The sequence below is a fragment of the Antedon bifida genome, chromosome 5 (genome assembly GCF_963402885.1).
Source record: "Antedon bifida chromosome 5, ecAntBifi1.1, whole genome shotgun sequence".
Taxonomy (NCBI): domain Eukaryota; kingdom Metazoa; phylum Echinodermata; class Crinoidea; order Comatulida; family Antedonidae; genus Antedon; species Antedon bifida.
This window is the reverse complement of record NC_136230.1, coordinates 2,312,052-2,338,654: the sequence shown is the minus strand read 5'-3', so window position 1 is coordinate 2,338,654 and position 26,603 is coordinate 2,312,052. Positions and strand designations below refer to the sequence as shown.

At 33.6% G+C, this 26,603-nt stretch overlaps 4 protein-coding genes across 7 annotated transcripts in view; 1 reads left to right on the top strand and 3 right to left on the bottom strand.

Annotated features, from left to right (window-relative positions):
- LOC144842876 (tyrosine-protein kinase RYK-like) overlaps positions 1-1,721 on the bottom strand; it is a 45,133-nt gene extending 43,412 nt beyond the window's left edge. Inside the window, exon 1 of the mRNA XM_078699450.1 lies at positions 1,514-1,721. Within this exon, the coding sequence (XP_078555576.1) occupies positions 1,514-1,640 (127 nt within the window). The 5' untranslated portion in view covers positions 1,641-1,721. The remainder of the gene's footprint in view (positions 1-1,513) is intronic.
- A 957-nt stretch (positions 1,722-2,678) lies between these two features.
- Positions 2,679-6,098, top strand: LOC144842051 (protein unc-93 homolog A-like). The gene is made up of 5 exons (XM_078698397.1): positions 2,679-2,801; positions 3,170-3,770; positions 4,464-4,744; positions 5,149-5,416; positions 5,750-6,098. Exons 2-5 carry the CDS (start codon positions 3,182-3,184, stop codon positions 6,022-6,024), a joined length of 1,413 nt encoding a protein of 470 aa, XP_078554523.1. The 5' UTR covers positions 2,679-2,801; positions 3,170-3,181; the 3' UTR covers positions 6,025-6,098.
- Positions 6,099-6,644: 546 nt separating this feature from the next.
- On the bottom strand, positions 6,645-9,657 carry LOC144842338 (uncharacterized). The gene is made up of 2 exons (XM_078698772.1): positions 9,623-9,657; positions 6,645-8,739 (listed from the first exon to the last, which is right to left on the bottom strand). The coding sequence occupies exon 2, from the start codon at positions 8,737-8,739 to the stop codon at positions 6,718-6,720; it is 2,022 nt and encodes a 673-aa protein (XP_078554898.1). The 5' UTR covers positions 9,623-9,657; the 3' UTR covers positions 6,645-6,717.
- A 330-nt stretch (positions 9,658-9,987) lies between these two features.
- On the bottom strand, positions 9,988-26,540 carry LOC144842890 (calcium-binding protein 39-like). 4 transcript variants are annotated; one of them, XM_078699477.1, is made up of 8 exons: positions 26,427-26,540; positions 20,978-21,173; positions 19,804-19,968; positions 19,038-19,156; positions 18,072-18,240; positions 17,580-17,705; positions 11,729-11,872; positions 9,988-11,284 (listed from the first exon to the last, which is right to left on the bottom strand). In XM_078699477.1, the coding sequence occupies exons 2-8, from the start codon at positions 21,083-21,085 to the stop codon at positions 11,105-11,107; spliced, it is 1,011 nt and encodes a 336-aa protein (XP_078555603.1). In that variant the 5' UTR covers positions 21,086-21,173; positions 26,427-26,540; the 3' UTR covers positions 9,988-11,104. The 4 variants fall into 4 exon arrangements, with proteins under 4 accessions (XP_078555603.1, XP_078555602.1, XP_078555605.1 ...); XM_078699476.1 differs by having other exon boundaries at positions 20,978-21,166; positions 26,427-26,477; XM_078699479.1 differs by lacking the exon at positions 9,988-11,284 and adding an exon at positions 11,660-11,670 and having other exon boundaries at positions 11,710-11,872; positions 20,978-21,166; positions 26,427-26,477.
- Between the last annotated feature and the right edge of the window lie 63 nt (positions 26,541-26,603).

Here is a 26,603-nt window from a genome sequence, read left to right as displayed (position 1 = left end):
TGACCTGACTGATGGAAAGGGTTTCCCTCACAAATAATTTCTTTTTTTTGTAAATACCTATTAAGTATGTCACAAATAAATTGATCTAACAAAATCTCTACAACAATGGATCAACTAAAACGTGGAAATCTGAAGTTTACTGTATTTCGGTTAACAATGTATCAGAAATAATCACCCTAAAGTCATTCAATGTATACTAAGTAATTTGAATTAAACTTTTAGGAAATTACTTTGCTTATGGTAAAGTACCACAGGGCATGCTAACAATGCTTCAACTATAGATCTAATTATCTATGGATTAGACTGGGTACAATAAGCAACTTAAGTTTTAGGCATTCCAGGCAGCTCCAGTACTTTACTAGTGTAAGTGTATACACTATTAGTTATTGTTTTTGAAGAAATTTAGTTTAGTTTATAGTTAACACACTACTACTACTACTGGGAAAAGAAAGTAACAAACAAATTATACAGAACAAACTTAATCAGTAAAAACCTCTATATCAGATAGCAATTTAGGGTTTTTAAAAATAAATCTCCTTCATATACAGTAAAAACATAATGTAAGTATTTCGATACTGCTGTCAGATAGAAGAGATTTAGCAGTTAAAACACTACAAAGGAGAGGAAGAAACAAACATTACAGTTTTTCTCAGTCTCTCTTGGTACCAAAAATTTGGTTTAAATTTAAATTTAAAATTTGATAACAGATACTGTTTAGTACAAGCAGCAGTTCATATGCAAATGAGTGTATAATTTATTCATTATGTATAGTCAGTGGCATCAAGGTATTAAGTGGGGTTTGTAATGAGAGCTGGTTGAATATACAGGAATCGTAATCAATGCTCTTCCCAACTAATTAATCTGAAAGTTTTTTAATCGGTCCGGTATGAATGCAAGCAGCCACATATAAACACATTAAAGGATATATTACCATGGTTAAGAGATGTCTTTTTTAACATTTAGACATAAGACACTCAGTTAATGTTTTCAAGGTTATTCATTCATCAATATATATACAAAGGATAAAAGACAATAATGGCTAAAAATGTAAAGAACATACAAAAAGAAAAGTTAGCGAAAAAAATACTGATATTTACAGGTAGATTATTATTTTAATTATCAAGTCACATCTATCTAGAATTTGTGTAAATCCTTGCTGAATTCGCAAAAAGTGCATGCTGCAAATGGTCACAGTCAATTACAAATTATTATGCAATAAATAATTAAAATTCATATTTTTTTAAATTTTATACATTATTTAATTATATGCCATCTTTTTACTAGATTACTCAGCTGTTCCATCATCATCCCATGACATACTGCAGACTTAATTAAATTTTTTACCAGTATCCTTAGTGTACACCGTCCATAACATGCCCCTGCTCCATGCTTTAATAGCAAAGTAAGCAAGTGAACACATTCATTGGTACCGTGTGTAGTAGGCCTATACCAGGATGCTACACACCAACACCACCATCTATGTCGTCTGCACTTAATCTCAGTAGAAACTTACCGAATAATCTGTCCACTTCTTTTGTACTCATGTACAAATTGATGAGTCCTGTAGCTTCCAGGAAGCAGCTAAAAACCAAAAATAGTCTGAAAAACATGTTGGTGGTGATAGTTTTACAAAATTCCATTAGATTACATCGTTGTTGATGTCGCTAGCCTGGTCTATATACCAAGTTTACCGCTGCTGAGTGTGTGGTCGATAAAATGTTGAGCAGACAACACTAGAGATTTACTTGTATTGTTACATATACCAAAATACCCAAATCATATCTTTACGTTTTTTAGTTTTAAGCGTAAGTTTACGCATGTGGACTATAGAGGGCGATATAATATTTTCGGAAATTAGCAAGTACTCCATTCGCGGCAAAAGATACGTTACAGTTTTATATTAGATAAATTTTAGTTTACTGTTTATTTATTACTATAAATGTGGTGCTTTTTATTCAACTTATAACACATTTTTACACCATTTGAATCTATTTAAAAAGATAAACATCAGTCTTCTCTAGTCTTGTTGAATCCTATTGGCAGGAATTCAATGTTTACTCACCAGCAGTGATCCCACCGACAAAACTATATTTATGTATTTAGGTCAACGGGCGTGCAGTATTGTCAATAGGAGTGGATCTGCCATTGCAGACCTGCCATCAGTTGTGGACCTGCTGCATTGTGGACACTGATGACGACAGAGCTAAAGGAATCGTATCAAACAATACAGGAATTTCCTAGGCATAATTCAGAGTAAGTACATGCCTGGCGGTAATCTATTACTTTGATTATTTATACTTATATTAAACTCAACATTATAATCAACAACTTTGGCATTACAATAATTGCACTGGCCTGTATAATTTCAGGAATTGACGTACCTCACCGATCCCCTACTCTCTGTCCTAAGGTGCCCTTTCTAATTCCAACGACCACCACCGCACCCACTCGGACGTATTTCCATTGGGCATTTAATTACGCACAGTAGGCTATACCAGTACATTTTTCCCTTGTGATATGCCTTTTTTGTTTTCCTTAACGAGCATATTTGATGGCATTTGCAGCAGTTACATTAAGTTCACAATATTAAATTTAAGTGTTCTGTTTATTATTTTATATGCCTACTCTATCGGTACTATGGCATTCAATTTTTTTAATTACTCTTAATGGCCGCAACACTCTAATGTTCATACATTATAGCTTAGTATAGCTTAGTACAAATGGTGTGCACAGAGTATCTTGTGTTTGGGGTCGATGTACAAACCTAAAGTTTGTTTTGCTACGCAATAATATTACCATAAGTAGGTAGTAATATTTGCTCATCATGCTGATAAAACGGTATTTTAGTGCTGATCTATTTTTGTACCGCTTCTCTGTATAAATTAAATAACGATTTTAACAAGATACCACTGACACTTGAGCTCACGGTTCCCACTCCAGGAGGCAACGTAGACGCAACGAAAGCGAGTTGATCAATGACGAGCACTGATGACCCATCGCTTGTGATTGGTCAGATCACCTATGATGCGCTCAATTACGTTGAGTCTCTAGTATGAGAACCAAGCATTAGTTTCGTTATAGTTTATACTAAATCGTGTTTGGTAAATATCCAGAAAATCCAATCCAAAAGCATAAAAGATGTTCTTTTTATTTAAATTCACTATTATAGAATTGATCTGAAATGGAAGTAACAACAACATCTCAGGATGTCGACGATTGGAGCAAAAGAAAACTGATGAAAAATGTACTAGTAGCTAGCCTTGCGTTCTTGTTTCTCTTCACTGCCTTCCAGGCACTGTCAAACCTTCAAAGTAGTATTAACTGCGATGATGGTCTTGGCGTAGCGTCTTTAAGTACCATCTACGTTTCAATCATTATCTCATCTATGTTCTTGCCATCTATCATTATTCGAAACCTGGGTCTGAAGTGGACACTCGTTTGTAGTATGGCGTGTTATACATTGTATTCAGTTGCCAATTTTTGGCCTGGTTGGGGTACACTGATTCCAGCCTCAGCGCTTGTTGGTTTCAGTGCTGCCCCTCTCTGGTCGGCAAAGTGCACGTATTTAACAACGTCTGGGATGAAGTATGGTATACTAAGTGGAGAAGCAAGTGACGCGGTGATAAACAGATTCTTCGGCATTTTCTTCTTGATGTTTCAATCGGCTCAAATCTGGGGCAATCTAATTTCGTCACTGGTGCTCCAACAAGCCCCTGATAGTAATTATACCAATACTGGCTCTCAGATATGTGGTTCAAAAGATTGTCCAGGTAAGTATTGTAACATACTGAACAAAAAACCATGTATGAGGAAAATAATGCAACATAAATAATTGTCCTCTTTGATTTCGACACTGTAGGCCAATAGAGTTTTGTCAACATACCGGCAAACCATAGAGTCTTATATCAATCAATCAATCAATCAATCGTTCGATTTATATAGCGCCATTCCAACATTCATTGCTCATGGCGCTGTGAAAAAATCAGAAAAAGTGGGTTTTGAGTAGTGACTTAAAGTGACTCAATAATGATGTGTGTTTAATGTTCAAGGGTAGGTGGTTCCAGAGCCTAGGTCTAGCAACACTGAAAGTCCGATCTCCCCAACTATGTTTGCTCCTCGGAATGTCCAGTAGCACCTCGCTTTCCCTTCTTGACTGTCAACAATTCTGAGAGATATTTTGGAGCGCAACTAATAATAATAAGTATAATAATGATACGATGAGCTTCAGTTGTGTTCAAAAGCAAATTACTGATGCTGTGGGTATCAGTAACTGTATTTTAATGGCGAGACACATAAACTAGCAGAAAGCTAAATCTAAACGATAAAATAAAACAGCCAGAAAGAAAGTGCCAATCTTTTAGAAACCACTATTAGTTCGGCAGAGCTAATGAGAGTACTCGGCGGAGAGAGATTGGCATTAGGCAGGCAAACAATTAATAGTTTTATAATAATATTTGTTGCAGCCAGTGGAAATACGAGTGAAAGCGATTGCGGTGATGACATAAGTTCTTCATTGGTCAACACTTTAATGGGTATCTATACGGGTTGTGGGGTAGTGGCGATATTTCTCATCATAGCTTTTCTTGACCCAATGCCACCTTCTCGCGAGACATTAGAAGGTGAAAAATGCGACTTATTCATGGCAACATTACGCTTATTAAAGGATAAACGTCTGCTGATGCTCATACCAATTACAATATATAGTGGTCTGGAGCAAGCGTTTATAGCTGGAGACTTTACAAAGGTATGTCATGTATTCAAACAAACAGAGATGTTTTACTTTTTAATGCGCTGTTTTAGATGAACTTGTTCAATCAAGCAACATACAATCATAACACTAAACAATTGCTTGCTTACTAACATATTTCCTTATAAACTTGTTCATCAATTAATTTTTTACCAGCTCAGTCATCCTGAGAGCCATCATTTTCCCGTCTTAAAATTTGGAAACACATTTCTTCCATAATGACAAACATTGGCCTACTACTGACGAATCATCGGTGATACGAGACGAACAGATACCACATTAATAACTAGATATATGCGAGTCAATTATGGTCTCCCAAAGCACTGACTTTATCAGAATTCCAGTTTAATTGTCATTGTAGAATACTGAACCATGTACCTATAATATATATTGTTTTGCAGTCTTTCGTAACATGCACACGTGGTGTTGGATGGGTTGGCTATGTGATGATCTGCTACGGGCTGACCGATTCAATATCTTCATTTCTAAGTGGCCGTGTCGCTAAATACACTGGCCGAATTCCAATCTTCCTTTCTGGAGCGGCCGCTCACATGGCTATCATAATTGTGTTCTTTACCTGGACGCCTGTATACGATGATTTGCCGGTTTTGTTCGTTGTAGCAGCTATTTGGGGATTCGGTGATGCAATTTGGCAAACTCAAATAAATGGTAAATTTTAAACAATTCATGATAAATCAGGCCAGTAAATTATGATCGCTAAAATAATGGGACGCTTAAGAAAGAGGGGTCTGATAATCCAATGGTTACAAATTGTAATTTCACTCTTCCCTGGTTACATGCAGTAGTTTGGAACAATTGTCTTCTCTTTACTACAACATTCAGACGATTCTCCTTTCATTCAGGGTCCTGGCCGGAACAACTCTTTAACTTTCATTAGCACCAATTCAGATAAATTTCTCGGTTGCTATCACTATTTACTTTGAACTATACAATACAATACAATTAAGTGTTGATAATAAAATGTTTTTTCATCTTCTCTAGCCATTTACGGCGTATACTTCAACGAGAAACAAGAATCTGCATTCGCCAACTATCGTTTGTGGGAATCCATTGGTTTTGCCGCCTCATTTGGATACAGCAACTTCATTTGTGTCTCAACAAAACTGGCAATTTTAGTAAGTTTCTTAGTCATTGGAATGATGTCATACTTATTTGTAGACTTCAAAGAATCAAGAAAGTCTGCTGCTTATGAAATGAAGGTGGTCCATGGGAATACTGAAGGGACACGTGGTTCAATTGAAACTATTTCAAGATGAACTATTCAAATCTTGTTTAAATAACATAATTTTTAACAATTATTATCGCATAGGTAACTATTAAGTTTGTTTGCTGCTGGTCACCTGACTCCATGTCTCGAGAAACTGCACATTTCTCAAAATGTAATTTTCTGAAGGAAAAATGGTTAATTTCCTAAAAATCATCAATTAACGAAAATGTTCGTTTCAAACATAGAAACAAAGTACTGTTTATAATTTAATTATGTACTTATAATCATCACAATTATGAATAAAGTTATAATGTTCTTCTTTACAAAAGAGATGACGGCCGTACGACAATAATTATACAGAAATATGTTTGTTTTAATTTGTTTTTATTGAATAAAATCTCAACTATATATTTGTAAAGGCTGTGTAATTCAACATAACATAGGCCTAGTTAGTATAGACAACAACAGCGTGCATATATTGAATACCGTAAGTAATCGTAACATATTGAAAGTTTTTTTAAAAAACACTATTATTGTCGAAATAGTTTTTATTAAAAGAGAAACCATGATCGTTTTATACCAAATATAACCATTCAAAAATAAACACATAACCAAATCACTGACAATTATTTAAACAGAATAAGAAAGATCTATTTTTTTTTAAATTTACAATTTCATAATAAATATCTATCAAATAAACATCATCTTTACATAATTTTATTTTAGGATCACATATTCACAATTAAAACGTATGTCTACATTTATTAGCAATAGCGTTCCACCTTCCTTGGTAAGCAATAAGTTCACTGAACCTTTTGCGGGTGAGTTCCAAATTAGAACATCGTCCGTTCGTATGTTTGTTGTCCGTACTGGTGTGCATTGGAGGTTCTACGTAATCTTTTGAACATGGCTCTGATTCATATGGACGAAGTAAAGGCATTTTGTCACTGCCATCAGGTGCCGCCGCCTTTTCGTTTAATTTCCTATCATTTGTTTCTGGCAGACAGCCGGGTATTTGACATCCATGACAATGTACATCACCTGATGTAAGAGGAGAGCGTTTTGTTTCGTCCGGGTGTAAATCAACATCATTGACAACTGGTTTGCACTTATTACAATCGTCCACATTATACGCTGGATGGTAACAATGTGCAATATTATTTCCCTTACTTGCGTAAGTGACGTTATAAGTATCAGTTCGCGACTCTTTCTGTTCAAGTTCTTTCTGGTCAATCTTCAGACGTTTTGAACGGGATTTTTCTTGTTGATGTGGTTTGGTGTTAACATCAGTTTGTTTTTTTAAGTTCTTCGTTCGCCATAGTTCAATGACATCTCGAATAATCTTAACACGTGCAGTTTTCATCAAACGTATTTGAACAGTCTTCAATTTTATTTGATGAGTAGGTTTTGTCACATCAACAACCTCTTGTCCAATGTCAATCTGTTCTTCTGAGGTTTGAGAAGCTGGCTTCGATTTTATATAACCCGTTTTCTCATCTCTGACTATATTAGTCACATCAACTGTTGAATCTGTTTTAATTTTTACTTTATTTGACTTTCTGACTTTTTGCAGATTCTGAATCCTTGTTGATCGTTGTTCTGGTTCTGTTTTGATAATTATTTTCTCCAAACCACTCTTCAAGTGCTCATCTTCAGTTCCATTTAGTTTTGTGCCTATAATTACTTTCTCTCGTCCCTCTTCATACGACTCCATACATTTGTCTGTTTGGTCGACGGGATGCAGGCTCATTTTCTGCCCTTCAACGGTATACAACATGTGACAATTTGTTGCTTCGGCGTCAATAGACGGCATGTGCCTGTCTCTGCGAGATTCGTTCTTCAACAACATTACAGAATTATCATCTGAACCACTTATCTGCTTATCATTACCTCGTTTCCTCTTTTGCGTTCGAGTTGGTTTCGTTGACTTGTAGAAGTTGACAAGACAATTCTTTTGAATCGCGTACTTGTAGAGGTCCTCATTTACGCGAGGTTCGTCGTTGTGAGTGCGCAATTTCATCCGTGCCAAAATCGCAGCGTGTCTTTTAATATTAACTGGGACAGAGGGAGTGTGACTCGTGTCAACTTGATTACAATCCTGATGCTCATTCTCATCGCTCTGCAATTGTTCACGCATTTTAAGGCGTGCAGCTACTGATGCCTTTCGTCTAATGTACATATCACTCGGAGGATCCATGTTAATATTAACTGTTGAAGATTTCACGGAAGGTACTTTTGCGCGGGTTTTGCTGGTACGCTTTTCAGTATTTAAATGTTTAGTTACATCAATGTCAGTTGTAGCGATCATTGTCTGCCTGTTCTTTGTTGACTTTCCAACTTTACGAAGCTTGCCATCAAGATTCTTTTCAAATCCATTTTTACTATTTTTTTTCAATTGCATACTACGATCCGGATTTCGTTTATCAGAAAACGACAACAAATCTCGGCATTCGATTGTATTTCTAAGGTTCGGGGTAAAAGAACTCCGTTTATTTTTTGGTACACCAGCCTCAGTTAAACTTAATCGTTTCATGAAATAAACTTTTTCCTCAGCTGGGCATCTACGGTCATTAGACAAAACTTCATTGTGGTGTGCATTTCCGACACAATCGCCGCGCGCATCGGTATAAAAACATATTGTGGATTCCATAGGAGAAGGAATGTTCATCAATGTAACTTGTTCTTCATCAACTTCATCGTATAAATACTTGTAATTCCTTTTGTCATTTTTATATTTTTCGTATATCTGTTTTTTGTAAGCCATCTGTAAATATATAATCATGACGTTTATGGTTTTTTACTAATTTAAATGATAAACAGTCCCATTTGGCCTCACACTACTATACCCAAACCTCTAATTGACATTAACTGTCAAAGGTCACATTTTTTATTTAATTTAAAGGTTATTAATTATAATATAATTTAGTAGAGTACCATCCTAATTTCATATTTCAATCAATCACACGTTATTAACATTAAATGACCTCTAATTACAGTACTGTATAACACTCTATTGCTCTTTTTAATTTTATATAATTTTCACAATACACCATTTACTGTGCTTGGAAAGCAGCATCCATTTCTGGACGGCGGCCATTTCATTTTTTTAATGCAAATTTTGGGATGAAAAGTATATGTCTAAACATTTGAATAACTTTTAATTGGCATTGTTGTCAACAAAAAAAAGTTATAGGCTAGGCCTAGGACTAGTTTAATCATTTTAGAAAAAGAATACCTAATACAATACATTAGAATTAGAAGGTAAAACGTAATTTTCATTTCTAGGTCTAGGCCTGTACTAAGCTTAGGCCTAGACCTATAGGCCTAATATTATTTAGAATTAGTCTAGGCCTAGGCTAGGTATAGGCCTATGTCGTCATAAGATTCACAATGAAAAGATGGCCCAGGCCAGAATACAACAAGGAGAAGGGTGACTTCTCCTCACACACAACTCAATACGATACCTTCCGACACCTGCATAAAAACCAGTCTACCGAGAGCAACAATAGGCTAGGCTAGTCTAGCTAGCCTGGGCCTTGGCCCTAGCCTCTAGCTAGGAATTGGGATTGAAACTATTAGTATTAGTATTTTATTTACCAAAAAAGTGTGTTTTAGTTACATATAGATCGACAAAACCAACATCTTACCTTCTTTATAGCGAACCTGAAAGTTGTCTGCGCCCAATGAAAACTTAGAAACTCTTTAGTTCACTTTTTGTTTAGTTTCCGAACAAAAAGAACGCCGTGTTCATGTATGGAATGAATATGGCGGGATGCGGATGCTTTCAGAATTTAAACGCGCATAGTAACAAAACTGTTGTCTGGACAGTAAAGCGCGCGACAATGGTCTACGCGTGCGACAATAGTATACGCGCTAGACCCTGTTGTTGACAACAATAACCAGGGAGATCGAGAATGATGGATTATTAGGTGTTATGTGTATCAATTCATGGTTTCGTGTGGAGAATGAATGTCATCAAAAAATATGCTCGCACTCTCTCATACTGTACTTCCTTTTTGTAATTTAATTTAAACATAGCATTTGATTAACAATATTATTACTACTACTGGGATTTTTACGTAAATACCCCTTTTTGCTCTTCAATTGGCCTTATATGCTTTCCTTAAAGATCATCTAATTTTAAGTGCCTCTCTTCAGATAATGTTACTAATATATTCAAGATATAAAGTTTACTTTTATGTTAATAAGTATGTATTTAATAATAAATATCTATCACAGGTCTTACCAGAATATGGTATTACATTTTAAAATTCTATGAGATTGAAGTGCTCGACTTCTGTAATTTCAAGACCACTTTTAAAGATCATGGCGGGCGTTCAGTATTACTTTTAAAATGTATTAGTAGTTAAACTTTAATATTTCCAAAATTGTTAGTATCCTTTTACGTATTCTATTCAATTAATAATTCAGATATATTGAGTTTATTGAATTAATTACACATTTTAATTATTAACTGGATTGTTGGTTCTCACTCATGTGAGATTAGGATTAATAACATAATGTGTTTATTTTAAAAGTATCCTACTAGCGTTATATTGACAATTAATTCTGGTACTTCTGTCTATTGACTAACATAGATTTCTTGTTTAAAAATTTTTTACATTTTACTATAAATATTTTTATTTCTGTACTTGTATATCAGCCTTCTACCAATCAAATATTTAATCTAAAAGCCGAACATAGAACTTTATTTTGTCCATGCTAGTTATGTGCTGTTTCATTTACAATTAGGCCTATTCATTTTCTATATTACCATCGATGTTAACATCAGCTATCATTTCGCAGTAAGAGATTATTTAGGACTAAAAGAAAAAGATTCTAGAAGAAAAGTTATTCCTCAGAGAGTAAACATAAACATTAACCAAAACATCAAGTACGAGTGAATGTTATATACATAAAAACTTTTTAAAAAGTTATAGAATTACATTCAAAAGTGATCCAAAGCAGAAAGTTGATCTTTACACGTTGCCTATTTAGCGTAACAAAACATTTAGAAGCGAGCAAGGAGAAGGCATAATTTCAAATGTTTGTTCCAATTCAATAAATGATTCTGAATTTTATAAGTTCGTGATATCTATACTATTTTTAGAAATAATGATATGACGTCATTAGCTGGTTTTAGTCTCGAGTTCTTTGATTTGTTTTACTAGGTACATCTTTTCGTCATTGAACTGTTCGTCTTCTGTCCTCTCGATATGAAATGACGTCAGATATTCAATCAACTTCTCCTTATTCTTAACTAAAATGTCCAGCACTGGTTGAGACTTAGTTGGATTGGCCACAAATACCTAACGAGCAATAGATAGTAATTATGCTTTAAACTGCATTGGGAAAAAAACATTTTATGAAAACGACCTACTATTAAATTAGAAAGTATATACAAATATCTGGGTTTTTAATGTGCTTGCCTTCCAATCGAAAGGTTCAGGGTTCAATTGTTTGTAACTCATGACTATTTTAACTCCACTCCCTAAAGCTTGGTTCCCACTAGAACGCAACGCCAGGACGTAACGCAACCAATTGACCAATCTCAAGCGATGGATTATTCAAACAGTCGCGTGTGATTGGTCAATTCGCTTGCGTTGCGTCTACGTCATTGCGTTGCGTCCTAGTAGGAACCAAGTTTAAGCCTCTTACTTTAAGAACGATAAATTATAAAAATAGTTTATCCATCCTGTAATTGGCGAGTTCCTCGCTATTGGATATGTATGACATTTTTAAAAAACACAAACCTTAAACACATGAAATGCTTCAAATTGGATATTTCTACTCTTATCCCGAAGGAGGTTCATCATCAGCTTCAGGTTGTCTGGGTTACTGATGTACTTTGACATCGTAGTGTAGTTGTGCCGATCAAGAAGCAATTCGCCAAGAAGCTAAAAACAAATTTAAACTAGGTTTATTAAACCACTAAACAACAACAATTATTAAATTTCATTTATATTCAATTTACAAACATTTGAAATATCGGCTTCGAGGAAGCAAACTGTGGCTGCGATTATTCTTTTTTTTTGTAAAATTCAATTTCAAATTTCCGAATTCTTCTAAAATGGAATTGATACTTTATTGCTAGGCATATACAGATATTACTATTACTACAATAAGATCGTGCTATAAATATATCAAATATAATTCAACACCTTCGTACTTTCTGAAGAAAACTCGTAAACATTTCTTTGAATTGTTTATTTATTGTGACATGAGATAAGGGCGTACACATCATAACCTGGTCTGGTAAGATTTAGAAAGGGAATATGGTATGGAACGTCTCTTATCTTAGAGAAAGATAACAAAACAAATTGAGAAATATAACTTATAATGCGGAACGATTTAAAAAGGCTTTTGATTTTTCTTTTAATTAGTCACTCGTTTTTTCAATAGAGACAAAAGTAGTTCCGGTCATTTCAGATCTTACGATCTTGTGTATGAACAATGTTTAATATTTTGTTTAAAAAAACCAAGAGCATTTTTTTTTCAATTAATAATTTTAAAAAACACAATCAATATTAAATCATTTTTAAATCATAGGAAAAATGATTTCTACGAAACCTCTTTCTAAATAAAACAGGACATAAGCTATGAACTATAAAGAAAAAACTAATGACGTAATTACAAGTGTTGTGATGATACAACAATGAGCACTTAATAATAAATATAAACATAGTATTAAAATCATATGTTACTGTGTAAATGTACAGAGGTATCTAAGTATTTAAATAAAGCATTAAAAACACTTGAGTATATACGAAAGCGTCTTTCCGACAGCAAATAAAATCGCAAACGAAAAGTCGCTAATGCTGTACGCGCGCAATCTAAAACCGGACCGGTGCAATCTGGAACCGGGCCGGCGCAATCTGGAACCGGGCCAGCGCAATATGGAACCGGACCGGCGCAATCTAAAACCGGACCGGCGCAATCTGGAACAGGACCGGAGCAGGTGTGAAAGACCCTATCTACAACGTGTAATTCTATGGTTTTAATGCATAGCATCTATAAAGTTATTTCAACAATAGAAATCAGTACCGTCGTGTTGAGGACTGGTCGCATTCATTAGAACATGCATATTGCACGCGTCGTGCGCTTAAAGATGAATGACGTCACAGTAGTTTTGACCTTGTGATAAATTGCCAAAAATCAAATTATTTGCTAAAGTGGCTATATAATGCATAAAACTAAAAAACAATATATACAATGTGTACATGCATCATCTTGCCTCTGTATTTCTGCTGCTCGTCAAAATCTATTTCGGTAACCTGTATATGAATGACGTCATTCATTTATACATACAAACAGCTCAGTACATCAATAACATCAAACTATGTACATTTACATAAACATTAATTACTGAATTGATTAGAAGAAAAATGGGTGATAAATTGTAATTTTTCTCAATAATCACTAAAGCTTTGTTCACAAGGACGTAACGCAAAAATGTAAGCGCAACGCAAATCACGACGAGATGGATCAACTGAACTGTCGCTTGTGATTGGTCAAGCGTTGCTCTTACTGTACGTCCTTGCGTTGCGTCCTAGTGTGAACCAAGCTTAAGAATATAGGGCTAGTTCCTTATTCATTCCCTGAAAATAAATTTAATTTTAATAAAATATACAATAAAGGTCTTGCTATAATATCGTCAGTAATAACAAAAGAAAAAGACGAAAAGTGTTTCTCTTCAGCGGATGCATTACTTTTGTTTGTGAATTCACTGATTAAAATTGGAACAAGAAATTCTTGTGTGGAAGTGTGTACAGAGCAGGACAGCAGTTGATACCATTTATATACATGGGTGTAGAATACAGCCGGAGCTGTATTAATATTAATTATCACAGACAGTAGACACAACGCAAGCGAGTTGACCAATGACAAGCAACATTTTGAATAATCTATCGCTCGTGATTGGTCAACACGCATTGCTTTTCGTTGCGTCTCTAGTGGGAACCAAGTATTAGCTGTGTCATGGTATCAAGTACTGATGCTGTAACACATGATTCCCTATTTTGAATAAATCAAATACATTTATATAATATAATTTACCTTTTTAAATACATAACAAATTATAATATACTTCCAAGTAAATAAGCACCCTAAGTAAAACTAAAAAGGTTGAAACATTTCCCACCACCATACAAAATGCTACTTAATTATTTTTTACAATAAAGCTCTCTCTACACTATCAAACTTGATGTGACAAAATGTGATGTGCCCATATATGGACATGATTGTATCATATCACTACCTTCTTGTCTGTTGTTGTTTTCTGACTAGGCTAGGAGGCACCGGATCCCTGAAAAGATCAAGACTTAACCGATGCTAACTGGGGTACTTACACACTGATCCCCAGTTAGCGGTGATGGTGTATCCCCATACTCCGGTTTGGGTGCTAGCTTGGTGTTTTTGTCTTTTTGTTCTCCTCCTTTTGTTTTCAACTCTTTCTCTTTATTGTCGAGCGCATAGAGACATCGTTTATTTGCGCTATATAAATCTATTAGTATTACCATATTGGGCATATCATTACCATATTTGGGAACATCACACCTTTTTTTTGTCAAACTAGTTTGATGTATAGACAGAGCTAAAGACAATAGAACTATAAAATGTATAGCTCCAACTTCAACCATTGCCGAGATACAGATTTGTAATATAATATATCAATTAAAGTTATTTTTGCATTTTAATTGATTCATTATTACACTTAATTATAGTTTTTATCAGTTACCAGTAACAAAACTAGCTTCTAAGTATTCATTTGCAGCAATAGAAGGAAATAAACTGAAAACATGTTTCTGTAATCAGAAAGCTTTCTTCCCACAAGGATGAAACTGATTTGACCAATCACAAGCGATGGATTATTCAAACGGTTGCTTATCATTGGTCAACTCACTTGCGTTGCATCTACGTCGTTGCGTTGCGTTTCTAGTGGGAACCAAGCTTTAACCTAATCTCTACAATGTCTGAATTTAATTTATATATATATATATATATATATATGTAATGCCTAGCCCTGCATATAAACAATTTTTGCCAGCTATACTTAACTATAATTTGTCGAATCGTGAGAAGACATATGGTGTTTATAACTACGTTTCTGGTAGTACTTTGGTAATGTTTGGACACAAACGTTATGGTTGCTATACTAAGTATACACGATGAAGGACGTGTCGCAGTGGCTTCAACGTCACCTGCTTCTAACAATTATAAATTTGACAATGTACAATGTAAAATAATTCCGACGAAAGTCTAAAGAAGGCTCATTCAAACTATTATACATGCCGTAGTTCATTAAAGGTAATATTAAATTAACCATTTGTACACCTTTAAGCATATGCCATAGCTCATCAAAGGTAGTATTAATTTGTGCACCTGGTGCATCAAAAACTATCCAATGATACTAGCCAATCGCCTGCACTCACTCTCCTTCTTAAACTTTTCAACACATTGTCAGAAAATTGTATGATCATTGCACAGCAAAAAAATACTATTGTTATAATCAAACAAGCAGTATTTTGTGTATAACTTGACTATATTAGTGCGTGCTAACCAGTGTACTATTGGTCAATTAGTACATACTACTGGTGTACACTAACATACTGACCAGTGTACTATTGGTCAATTAGTACATACTGATGGTGTACACTAACATACTGACCAGTGTACTATTGGTCAATAAGTACATACTGCTGGTGTACACTAACATACTGACCAGTGTACTATTGGTCAATTAGTACATACTGCTGGTGTACACTAACATACTGACCAGTGTGCTATTGGTCAATAAGTACATACTGCTGGTGTACACTAACATACTGACCAGTGTACTATTGGTCAATTAGTACATACTGCTGGTGTACACTAACATACTGACCAGTGTACTATTGGTCAATTAGTACATACTGCTGGTGTACACTAACATACTGACCAGTGTACTATTGGTCAATTAGTTCATATTACTGGTGTACACTAATTCAGCTCCCATAACCTTTGTGTCTCAACATTATTTTTTATCACTCGCTTTTTAAATCAGCTATCTGTTTCATAAGGTATTGCTTCTCTTCTTTGAACTGGTCATCTTCCGTGCGGTCAGTTTGGAATTTCCCAAGGTATTCCACTAGGCGGTCTTTGTTCTTGTACAGTATATGTCGAATTGACTTGTCCTTGTCAGGGTTGGCCACAAAAACCTGAAATGTCCAAAAACATACTCAAATTAATTCAAATGTAATGTTAAGAACAATATAATATGTGTACTTAATTAATACCATTTGCAGTATAATGTATAGACTACAAAACATGTACTATAGTTTGTTTATAAAATGTCTCTCTGTACTCATTATATTTAAAAATGTAAAGTATGGAGGATAATATGTAATAAAATAATAATATACCACATTTATATAGCCTACTTTTCATGAAAAAAACATGCTCAAAGGCACTATATGTACTGTCAATGTTTTTGTTTTGTTAACTTTTATTTACTTATTTTTTTTAAGCACATGTTAAATCGCAAACTTTATGAGAGAATAATACTGTAGCTAACAATCTACTTCGCTTACATGCGCTGAAAGTAGACTACATGAACAAATACATTACTAACACAAACATGCATAACACACAAAGATTGGTAAAATCTCAACTTTGACCTCCAAATCTGGTATCAATTAGTGTATATATATATATATATTAACAATTGTGGGATATTAGACACAAGTATATCAAAAAAGAAAAAATAATTCGTAATTCTCATTTCTAAAATCAATGAGCCTAATTCAGACCACATTATGATACAATTTAATAAATTACTACAATATTTCAAATTAACTCATAAGCAGTCCATTGATTATGAGAATGGTAGAATAATTTGCTATGTTTTATATCAAACACAAACAACAGTACTCTAACATACATGCATATACAACAATAAGTAGCCTCTATCTACAGTATGGCAACACAAACAAACATACATATACATTACCTTGAAAACATGGAAGGCCTCAAACTGTATGTTCCTACTTTTATCTCGCAATAAGGTCATCATTAATTTCAGATTGTCGGCATTACTTATGTAACGCTTCATTATCGTAAAGTTGTGACGATCGAGTAACAGTTCCCCGAGCAGCTATGATTGGTCAGTTAGAAAACAAAACAAAAATAAGCAGAAAAATAAGAATGGGTTAGTAATAAAGAAATTAAAAATGTGATGCTTTTTAATTAAGAAAAGATAAATAAAAATAAAAGAAAATATTTAAACTGAAAATGCATGTCTTTGAATTTTGTTTGAAAATGCATTATATAAATTAAATCACATGATAATTAGTAATTGAAAAAAAAGTAAGTTTAAGATGAAGTTGGGCAAAACAAATGTTAGTTCCAGAAAAAAAAATTTCATATCAGTTTCCATATCAATAATCTATGAAAAATAACATGAACAGGAGTGTACAAATTTTGGGATCCATTCGCGACCGGCATATTATAAAACTGCAATGAAAATCTTTAACGTACTGTAAGGATGATTTTCGAACACTTCGAACAGAGAGTGAATGAAAACTTAAAAAGCTCATATTTATAATATTTTTTATCCTGATAAAATACCTTTAGTGACTGCCTTCTTGTAACATAATTATCAGAATCAAGCAGTTTTTGATAATGTTCAAAAACTTTATCGTAACTTTGTTCGAGAAACTCTGCGGCTAACAGCTTGTTTTTAGTCAAAAGATCCTGTTAAAAAAATGTGAAAACGTTATTATATAATTATATACAGTATAAAAGTTATTTACCTGGAAAACTGTAATTTATAGAATGGGTTTTTGGTTGAATTTAACTATTTATTTTGTCTTTTTGTAGTTTTTTTTTTTGTCTACACTATTAAACTAGTTTGACAAAAAAAGTGTGATGTGGCCAAATATGGTAGTGATATACTCAAATATGGTAGTGATATGATCATCATTTCCATATATGGGCACATCACATTTTTTTGTCACATAGTGTGATAGTGTAGACAGAGCTTTAATGTAGTACATGAAATATATGAAGACAAAATATAATACAAAATATCAAAAATTTCATTCATTTTCATAAATTTACCTTAAATGTTGCAAATGCATCTGAGGCTATGTCAAACGTCGACATCTCCACATAACCAAAGAAGTCGTAGAATTCTTTTGACCAAATAATGATCTTAGCCAGTGGTTCATGCCGGACACATTCCCTAAGCATCATACCACAGTTTAAGGCAATCTCTGGGCTCTTGTACCTAAAAATTACAAAAAAATACTAATACTGTAAGTAAATAAGGGTTATCGCAAATAGCATGCGCAACGCATGATGGGAAAGGTTTGGGAGCAAATGTCACGATGCACACGTACATGATATATTTTTTGTACGTACGCATCGTGACGTTTGCTCCCAAACCCATACATTGTGTAATGATGTTCCATGTGAAATCATATTCATAATATCATAAGATTATGAAAGATCAGTCACTTGTACCCTTTTCACATCTGCATAAATTGTTACAACTTGTAACAACTTCCAGGTTTGATCTCCTGACTTATTACATGTTTTCACATACGCATGATACGCGAACCTTGTGTAATATCAGGAGAAAAGAATAGTTGCACGCTATTTGATTACTATGATTGGTTAGTTAATACCAGGTTAATACCAGGCCAATACATGCGCGCACAGTAAGAACTCGGAACAAAAACACAGGCCTCTTGTTGGTGTTTTTCTTCCAAGATTTTCCACAAAATTGTCTTCACACTATGCAAACCTGGTTACAAGTTGTTACATTTTGCAGATGTGAAAATGGTACAATAACTTGATTGAATTAATTCTAGGAGGAGCAATTTAGAATTAGATTTGTATATCATTTTGCATGCTTAAAGCAACCACTTGGACACAACAACGTAGGTGAAGTTGACCAACCAGAATTTGTTCTATTCATCACATCAATGATTGGGAAAATTACCTATGATTGGGCTAACCTCTTTGCAGTCATTGCGTCCAATTGGAGGACTATACTGATTAATAGCTTGAACTCTGACTTACCCTTTCACTAAAGTGAATAGGAGGTCACTTTTTTGACAGATATATTCCACTGTTGGTGAGCGTGTACCAATTTGTCTCCTAAGCATGTTATTAAAAATTTGTACAACATCTTTCTTGGCCTGAAAATAAATTTTATATAAAGTTATCTAATAAAAAAGGTAATGAAAATCAAATTTCTTTGTAATGTAATGTAATGCGACATTTATATAGCGCTATTTCATGAAGATCAGAGCGCTGTGGACTTAGATGTTACACCTTTTCAACAACATTCTTCTCCCCTAAGGGTCAGAAGTAATAGTAATACATCCAATATAGTACAACAAATTACAACACCACATATAAAATATAGATGGACAATTTTATTACCTGTATTATAATATCAATCTTATAATTTTTGCAGTTTACACGCATACAGTATCAAAAACACTTTTGATATGCATTGAAATAATGTTTTTAATGTTTTGATATCTTTTAATTTATATATAAAATGTATTTATTGTTTTTTTTTATCGTTGAATGTAATATTTATGAGTGAATAAAATAATGTGATTGCAATACAGTAATGTTTTATTTATATAATAACATACAGTAACATACTGTAACATATTGTACACACTTTTAGGGCATAGTGTAGTAGAGAAGGTAGCTAAATCTGAGATTATAAATAAGTTTTCAGTCTAAGGATTATTGCATATTTTAGCAGAACATTTATGAAAGAAATGCAAGAAGAATTAAAAGAAAATGAATGAATTTACATTTCTCATACCTCAAAATCTAGCTTGCCGAGGTGCTCCACCAAAAACAAAAGTACATCATAATTATAGCACTCTTGTGCCAGTTGAGCAACTAATTCTGTCTGTGGTTCCTGATCACCAACGCCGTACAGAATGTTTTTCATACCAACCAATGTCTTAGCTATGTCTTCCAGAGCCTGTAATTATTACAAGTAAGATACATCAACCTCAACTTAAACAGGTTTAAAGAAAAAACAAAATGTATTATTGCAATAACAAACTGCAGCAGCATAACTTTGACATGGTCCATAAACATACAGAATGTTTATTTAAATTCTCTCTTAACTCTGTCTACACTATCAAACTTTATGTGACAAAGAAATGTGTTCATATATAGTATGGACATGATGCCATATTTGGGCATATCACTACAGCCCCTTTCTCACTGAGCTGTGTGCCAGGAATATTGCGGGAATATACCATTACCATGCCGGTATGGTTTTCTGTGAGAACGGGTCGTCTTCGACATGACCTGATTTAGACCTAGTAATATTCTAGGGATATTCCCTGCAATGCCAGACGGGCATTCTGTGAGAACGTATCGCCGTTATATTCCGGGGTTCCTCGTCGAGGCTTTGACACCTTGCGCGGTCAAGTGTATCACTTTGGCGCCGATTCAATTCAATTAACAATAACAATGTCGAACTGGAGGGATAATGAGATAAGAGAGCTGCTTAAAATTAAAGAAGAAATTTGTAGCATAATCTATAGTAGGCCTAGGCCATAGCTCTTTGTTGGTGCCTGACCCTTCGTCGCCTTGTAAATTGTACAGCCTTCTAAGGTGTTTACAATATACTCCATACTGTACATAGCATGTATTGCATAAATATGCTATAAAGGAAGATAATAATCTGTAACTTTTTATACATAAAATATATCGCTAGACAAAAATAATTAAATAACAATAAAGGACGCCCTCAATAATTATTTTGTCAGAGACTTTTTATTGGCCGAATATGCCCGACTCCTTTCTCACAGAAAGCCGGTACATACCGGTTATATTTCCGGCACGATAGTCCGATGAGAATGGGTATATGCCAGTAACGATACCGGCACTACGCCAGCACTGATCTTCTTGATCTTCACACCACATTTAAAACAAGAAACGATTAAACTTACAATATAACAGACTTTATAGCCACTTACTTTTTCAGCTTTCTTTCCAGATTCTTCTTTGGTTAGGATGTTGTCACAGTCTTTGAGAGACTTCACCAGTTCTACTGGACTTTTTTGCGACTTCCCAAACAGTGGCATTTTCAAATTTGGTGCACAACTGGTGTGGTATCAAGGGCACTCCTCAAGAACTCAAGAGGTCAAGTACAAATCCTCTTGAAACTTGAATCTGACAACAAATAAAAATAGATTAATACATTTAATTATTTGTTAAAAATTGTTTGCAATATTCAACTATTAAACTTATGCAAACTACAGTACTTGGGGACTAAAAATTCCGACAGTTTCCTACAGTACTTGGGAGCTAAAAACTCTCCAAAATTAAAAGTTTCTTCAAAAGATTCCAACAGTTTCCTACAGTACATGGGAGCTAAAAACTCTCCAAAATCAGGAGTTTCTTCAAAAGATTCCAACAATTTCCTACAGTACTTGGGAGCTAAAAACTCTCCAAAATTAGGAGTTTCTTCAAAAGATTTCAACAGTTTCCTACAGTACATGGGAGCTAAAAACTCTCCAAAACCAGGAGTTCTTCAAAAGATTCCAACAGTTTCCTACAGTACATGGGAGCTGAAAACTCTCCAAAACCAGGAGTTTCTTCAAAAGATTCCAACAGTTTCCTACAGTACTTGGGAGCTAAAACTCTCCAAAACCAGGAGTTTCTTCAAAAGATTTCAACAGCTTCCTACAGTACTTGGAAGCTAAAACTCCCCAAACCCAGGAGTTTTTTCAAAAGATTCCAACAGTTTCCTACAGTACTTGGGAGCTAAAACTCTCCAAAACCAGGAGTTTCTTTAAAAGATTCCAACACTTTCCTACAGTCTCCAAAACCAGGAGTTTCTTCAAAAGATTCCAACACTTTCCTTCCTACAGTATTGATATTTGGAACTGGTAACTTTTTCAGTAAACAGGACGTGTCTGGTACTATAGCCTATTATAGAGTACTACTGCAGTTACTAATAGTACTACAGTATTGGTTTTCAATGATGTAGTCCCAAGAAATAAAGTGGCCCAGTTTTCGCAAGAAAAGGGAACAATCTCTGATCAAGCCACTGGGTTGTAAAAGGCCTCTTTGGAAAAGTGGTCAGGTTGAAACCTTAACAACTGTACTGGTGGCTACAGCCCTGTTTTTACTAAAGTAGTCTACAGTATGTACCTACTACTACTGTAAAAAATGTTGTGACAGTAAATATTCAACAATTACTTAAGTAGCTTGGCACTTTCTTTCCATTTTCTTTTTTCTCTTCTTTTAATTCAATTAAATCAAAAACAAATTTCCATTTCCATAAAATTCCCCAGTTCTTGGGAGTGTTTGAATTAATTGATTAATCACCTAAAAAAAATCATGGCTAATTCCCAAGTTGTAAGGTACAGCTAACAAATTGTTATCTTGACTACAAAGCCGTGACTGGGACTCGGTACTTATCACAACCCCAACAATGTACAGTAACACTCATGGTATTAGTACAAGATAGTTGTACCAGTACAATGTTTGATCAGTGTAGTGTGTACCGGTACTGTACAGTACGTAACAAATTTTTAAAATGAATGAAAAATGGCCTTTTGATTGGAGGTCACTGTTAAAATATATCAACTTTGAAGACAAGAAGGATAATTGCACATAATTTGTGAAGGAAATTATCTTAATTAAAAGCATTTCTCAATGTGTTGGTTGTTGTCATCTGCAGCTTCAATCAAAGCAATCAACCAATCACCAGCTCTCGTTAATTGTCAGTTTTACTGAAAATAGAGACTTAATTAAAACTAAGATATCATTATAAACACTTTATGAATATCGTTAATGCTGCATACCAAATCTATATATTTATATTTTTTATGATTTATAAAGAAATATACAGTATCTATTATTTGTGGAAAATCAAATAACAACAACAACTTCTATAAATTCATTTATTGGTTTCATTTTGACACAAAATTATATTTTACTTTTATTTTTCAACAGTTTCCTATAAAAGGTAGTCCCAATTAGAATCTTGTTCTAGTTTTGATTAACCTACAGCCCTGAAAAAACCTGAACGTTTCCTTACAGACTGTAAATTTCCTCACTAGCATGTGTTATGAATAATCAAAGAACCACACCCATCGACAGGGACTTTTAAGGTCACAGGAAGGTGTAGAAAAAAAAAACAAAAAAGGCACTGGTGAAATATTTGCTATAAAATTTAATTTATTTTAAAATTTAACACATTAGACATTGAAGCTGTGTATTTTCACATTAAACTAAAAAAAAAAACAATAATTTGTTAATTTATTTGTTTTCCATATTATGACACACATTTAAAGATTATCACCAAAACCAGAGATCCGTTTATATTCTGGATAAAAATCAATAACCAAAAATAAATACAAAATAATAATATACAACAAATAAGTAAATGATAAATAAATTTGGAATTATTATTATTTTTTTTAAATTGTTAGACAAAATTCTGAATTGGACTTTAAAATAAAAAATATAATCAACATTGAATTCTCTAAATACTCTCTCTTCATCCAACAAAAATACATGACTCGCACATGCTTTACTAAACTTAAGTCTGGTAAGAGGCTTACGTAGCGGCGCTGTATTGACCATCAGAAAATCCTTGAACTCTGACAGGATTTGAACCACGGACCCTGGGATTGGTTAGAAAAGGATGTAAACCACCAAGCTACAGATTAAGTACAGTGCCACCAACCTTTATATTTTATTATTTATCTTAAATCTGGTATACATATTGTATGAATAACTTTGAAATGTAAAGCTCTGCCCGCACTATCAAACTTGTTTGACAAAAAAAAATGTGATATGATCCTCATGTCCATTCATTTATATGGGCACATTTTTTTGTCACATAAATTTGATAGTGTAGACAAAGCTTTAAATTGAAATTTAGAGTGTGAACTCAAAATACTGGGTTGGGCTTGGCATATAGATCTACAGTACATACAGTAAGGTGTTTCATTTTACAATATTGTGACATAATCAATCCGCTGGGAAATTTCAAATGAAGCATTTAAAAGGTCAAAATAAGTACATATGAGTAACTATCTAATTCATTATTAACTTAAATACAGTTGAATTGAATTAATATATTAAAAACTTAAATTTGATTTCAGCTACATCTTTCTGTACGCCCAAAATAATATTTTAATGTTATAATTTGGTATAATAAAATTATTAAATCATTTTAATTTAAATCATTTAATAACCAAGAACTTGGTTTAATAATTTTAGAAGGATGTAAAATAGATTTTGAAGGTAACAAGGGCATATAATATTGGTAAAAATTTAGGTGAAAATTAGGAGGTGGGATTGACCATAATCTTGTGTCCTTCTCTTTTCAATCACACCACGGATGCCCACGTTTAGTGTGGATTGTTTTCGGCCATTTTGAAATCCAAGATGGCTGCTTTCCCCTGACCAATTTTTAGCAACCCGTCCATGTTACAGTATGTTTTTTATATCCCAATAAATAAACTGCACCAAGTTTTAGAATGTTAACCACAATTTGAAGGATGCCTCAAATAAGCACCTACAAATATAACATATTGTACTTTGATACATTTGTTTTGATAGTGTCTATAAATAACTAGTACTGTACATCCTGTATATTGATTTTTAATTTTATATAGTTAAGTTCTTCATTTCATGTTATGTTCTGTTGCTTTTGGGGTCCCAGGACATGATGTCGAATAAATAAATGAAAAATGAAATGAAAGTTGCTGAAAGCATTTAATAATTTAACAATAATTAATTAATAATAATAATAATAATAAATAACATTTATAAAGCGCAAGAGACAAAGGTTTCAAAGCGCTAATTAATCCATACACTGCATACAGTACAGTAAAATGGAATGAGTTTGTGATGTCATGGGACAACTAGAATATCATATTATAATGACAAACCTGGATAACATTAAATGTATAGGAAAACCAGGCTGTGCAGCTACTGGGCCTCCCCTTTACACCAGTACAATTTTGCATGTCTGCATAGTACAGTAGGTACAGTAGTAAATAAATAAAAAACAATTTTATTTCAAATAAAAAACATAAGAATGTAATAAACATCCCAGGTCACAGCTTGGAGGACCAAGCATATGCAGGGCAAAACAAGACAACAAATACAACACACTTAAAATAAGAAGGTAACAATTAGTAGAAAACACATCCAAAAAAAAAAAAAAATTACAGTTAAAAATTATATTATTACAGTAAATTATTATTAAATTAAAAAGTGCATACAATACAAGGATTGAATAAAATAGGAACATAACGAAATCTCAACACTTTAAAAAGCAATGAATAAGTAAATCTTGTTATAAAAAAATCAATGAAAACTACGTATTCTTTAATTATATTCTGTACTGTAGGTTAAAAAGAGCCTGAGGCAAAACTGATTCCTAATATAACAAAATAACTGAACAATTTATATACTGTTGGCTTATCACTGACTCAAGCCTAACTGCAACATAGACCTGTAGAAAAAAGGTTGTTTACAATTTTGTGTTAATAATTGATATTACACTTACAGCATCTTTTCTGTATTATTATTATTTGTCATTCATTTATAATTTTATGTTTGAACACTCAATAAAAGTATTAAGTTTCAAGAGTAAACAAAATAAAGAACAGTAAAGTACACCATACATGTTTACACAATTCTCACGCATATACAGTACTAAAACAAATTATATATAATTTTATAAACAATTTTGCAGAATGTTAAATGAAGGTGGTGGAGGTATCAGTAGGTGATACATTCAATTTAATGTACAGACTACAGTGTAGTTTAAACCTAAATTCTAACTATTATTTAATAGCACCTTTCATGTCACTTCATGACATCACTTTCAAGAAAAATTTCTTCCAAACTAGGCCTAATTTGAATTTATACTGATAGTTCTAAATCTGTACTACACTAATTCAGCTCTCTGGTTCACGAAACATTAGGCCAGATTTAAAACCAATCAATTTGACTAATAATAATGACGTACCAATGATCATAGCCTGAATATTATTAATAATTATTAATAACAAATAATTATTAATAATTACATTAACAGTTAATACCGTGGTTAAAATGGAAAGAATATTTTCATGAATTATTTATAATATTGGTCTATCATATCTACCTACTGCACAAAGTAATTACAAATTATGGGAATACTGTCTAGCGTATTCACCAGCAGTAGCATAAAGAGACCTCTCCTACAATCTACTAACATACTACCTAGCCTAGAGAGAGAGCCTGGCTGGCCTAGCCTAGCTAGCCTAGGCCTAGCTAGTTAGGCAGGAGGGTGAGGAAGAGGCTCGTTCATACTTTAGTTTCACATTTAACAAAGATTAATCTAACTAAATAGCTTCACCATAAACAATATAATACATTATGTGTCAAATAAAGCATTGAAATTACACTCACTTCACCAATAAACGAATCCAGTAAGAGTTGAATCAATGACCAGCCTCTATTTTTCCAGTGTAGGAGAGTACGAGTGTAGCAGTCTTCGGGTTTTTCTCGTCGCCGACGACGAAAAAATAAGGAAAGAATGAAAATAATATCGCCCTCTATAGTTATGGTTTTTGCCTAAAAAAAGAT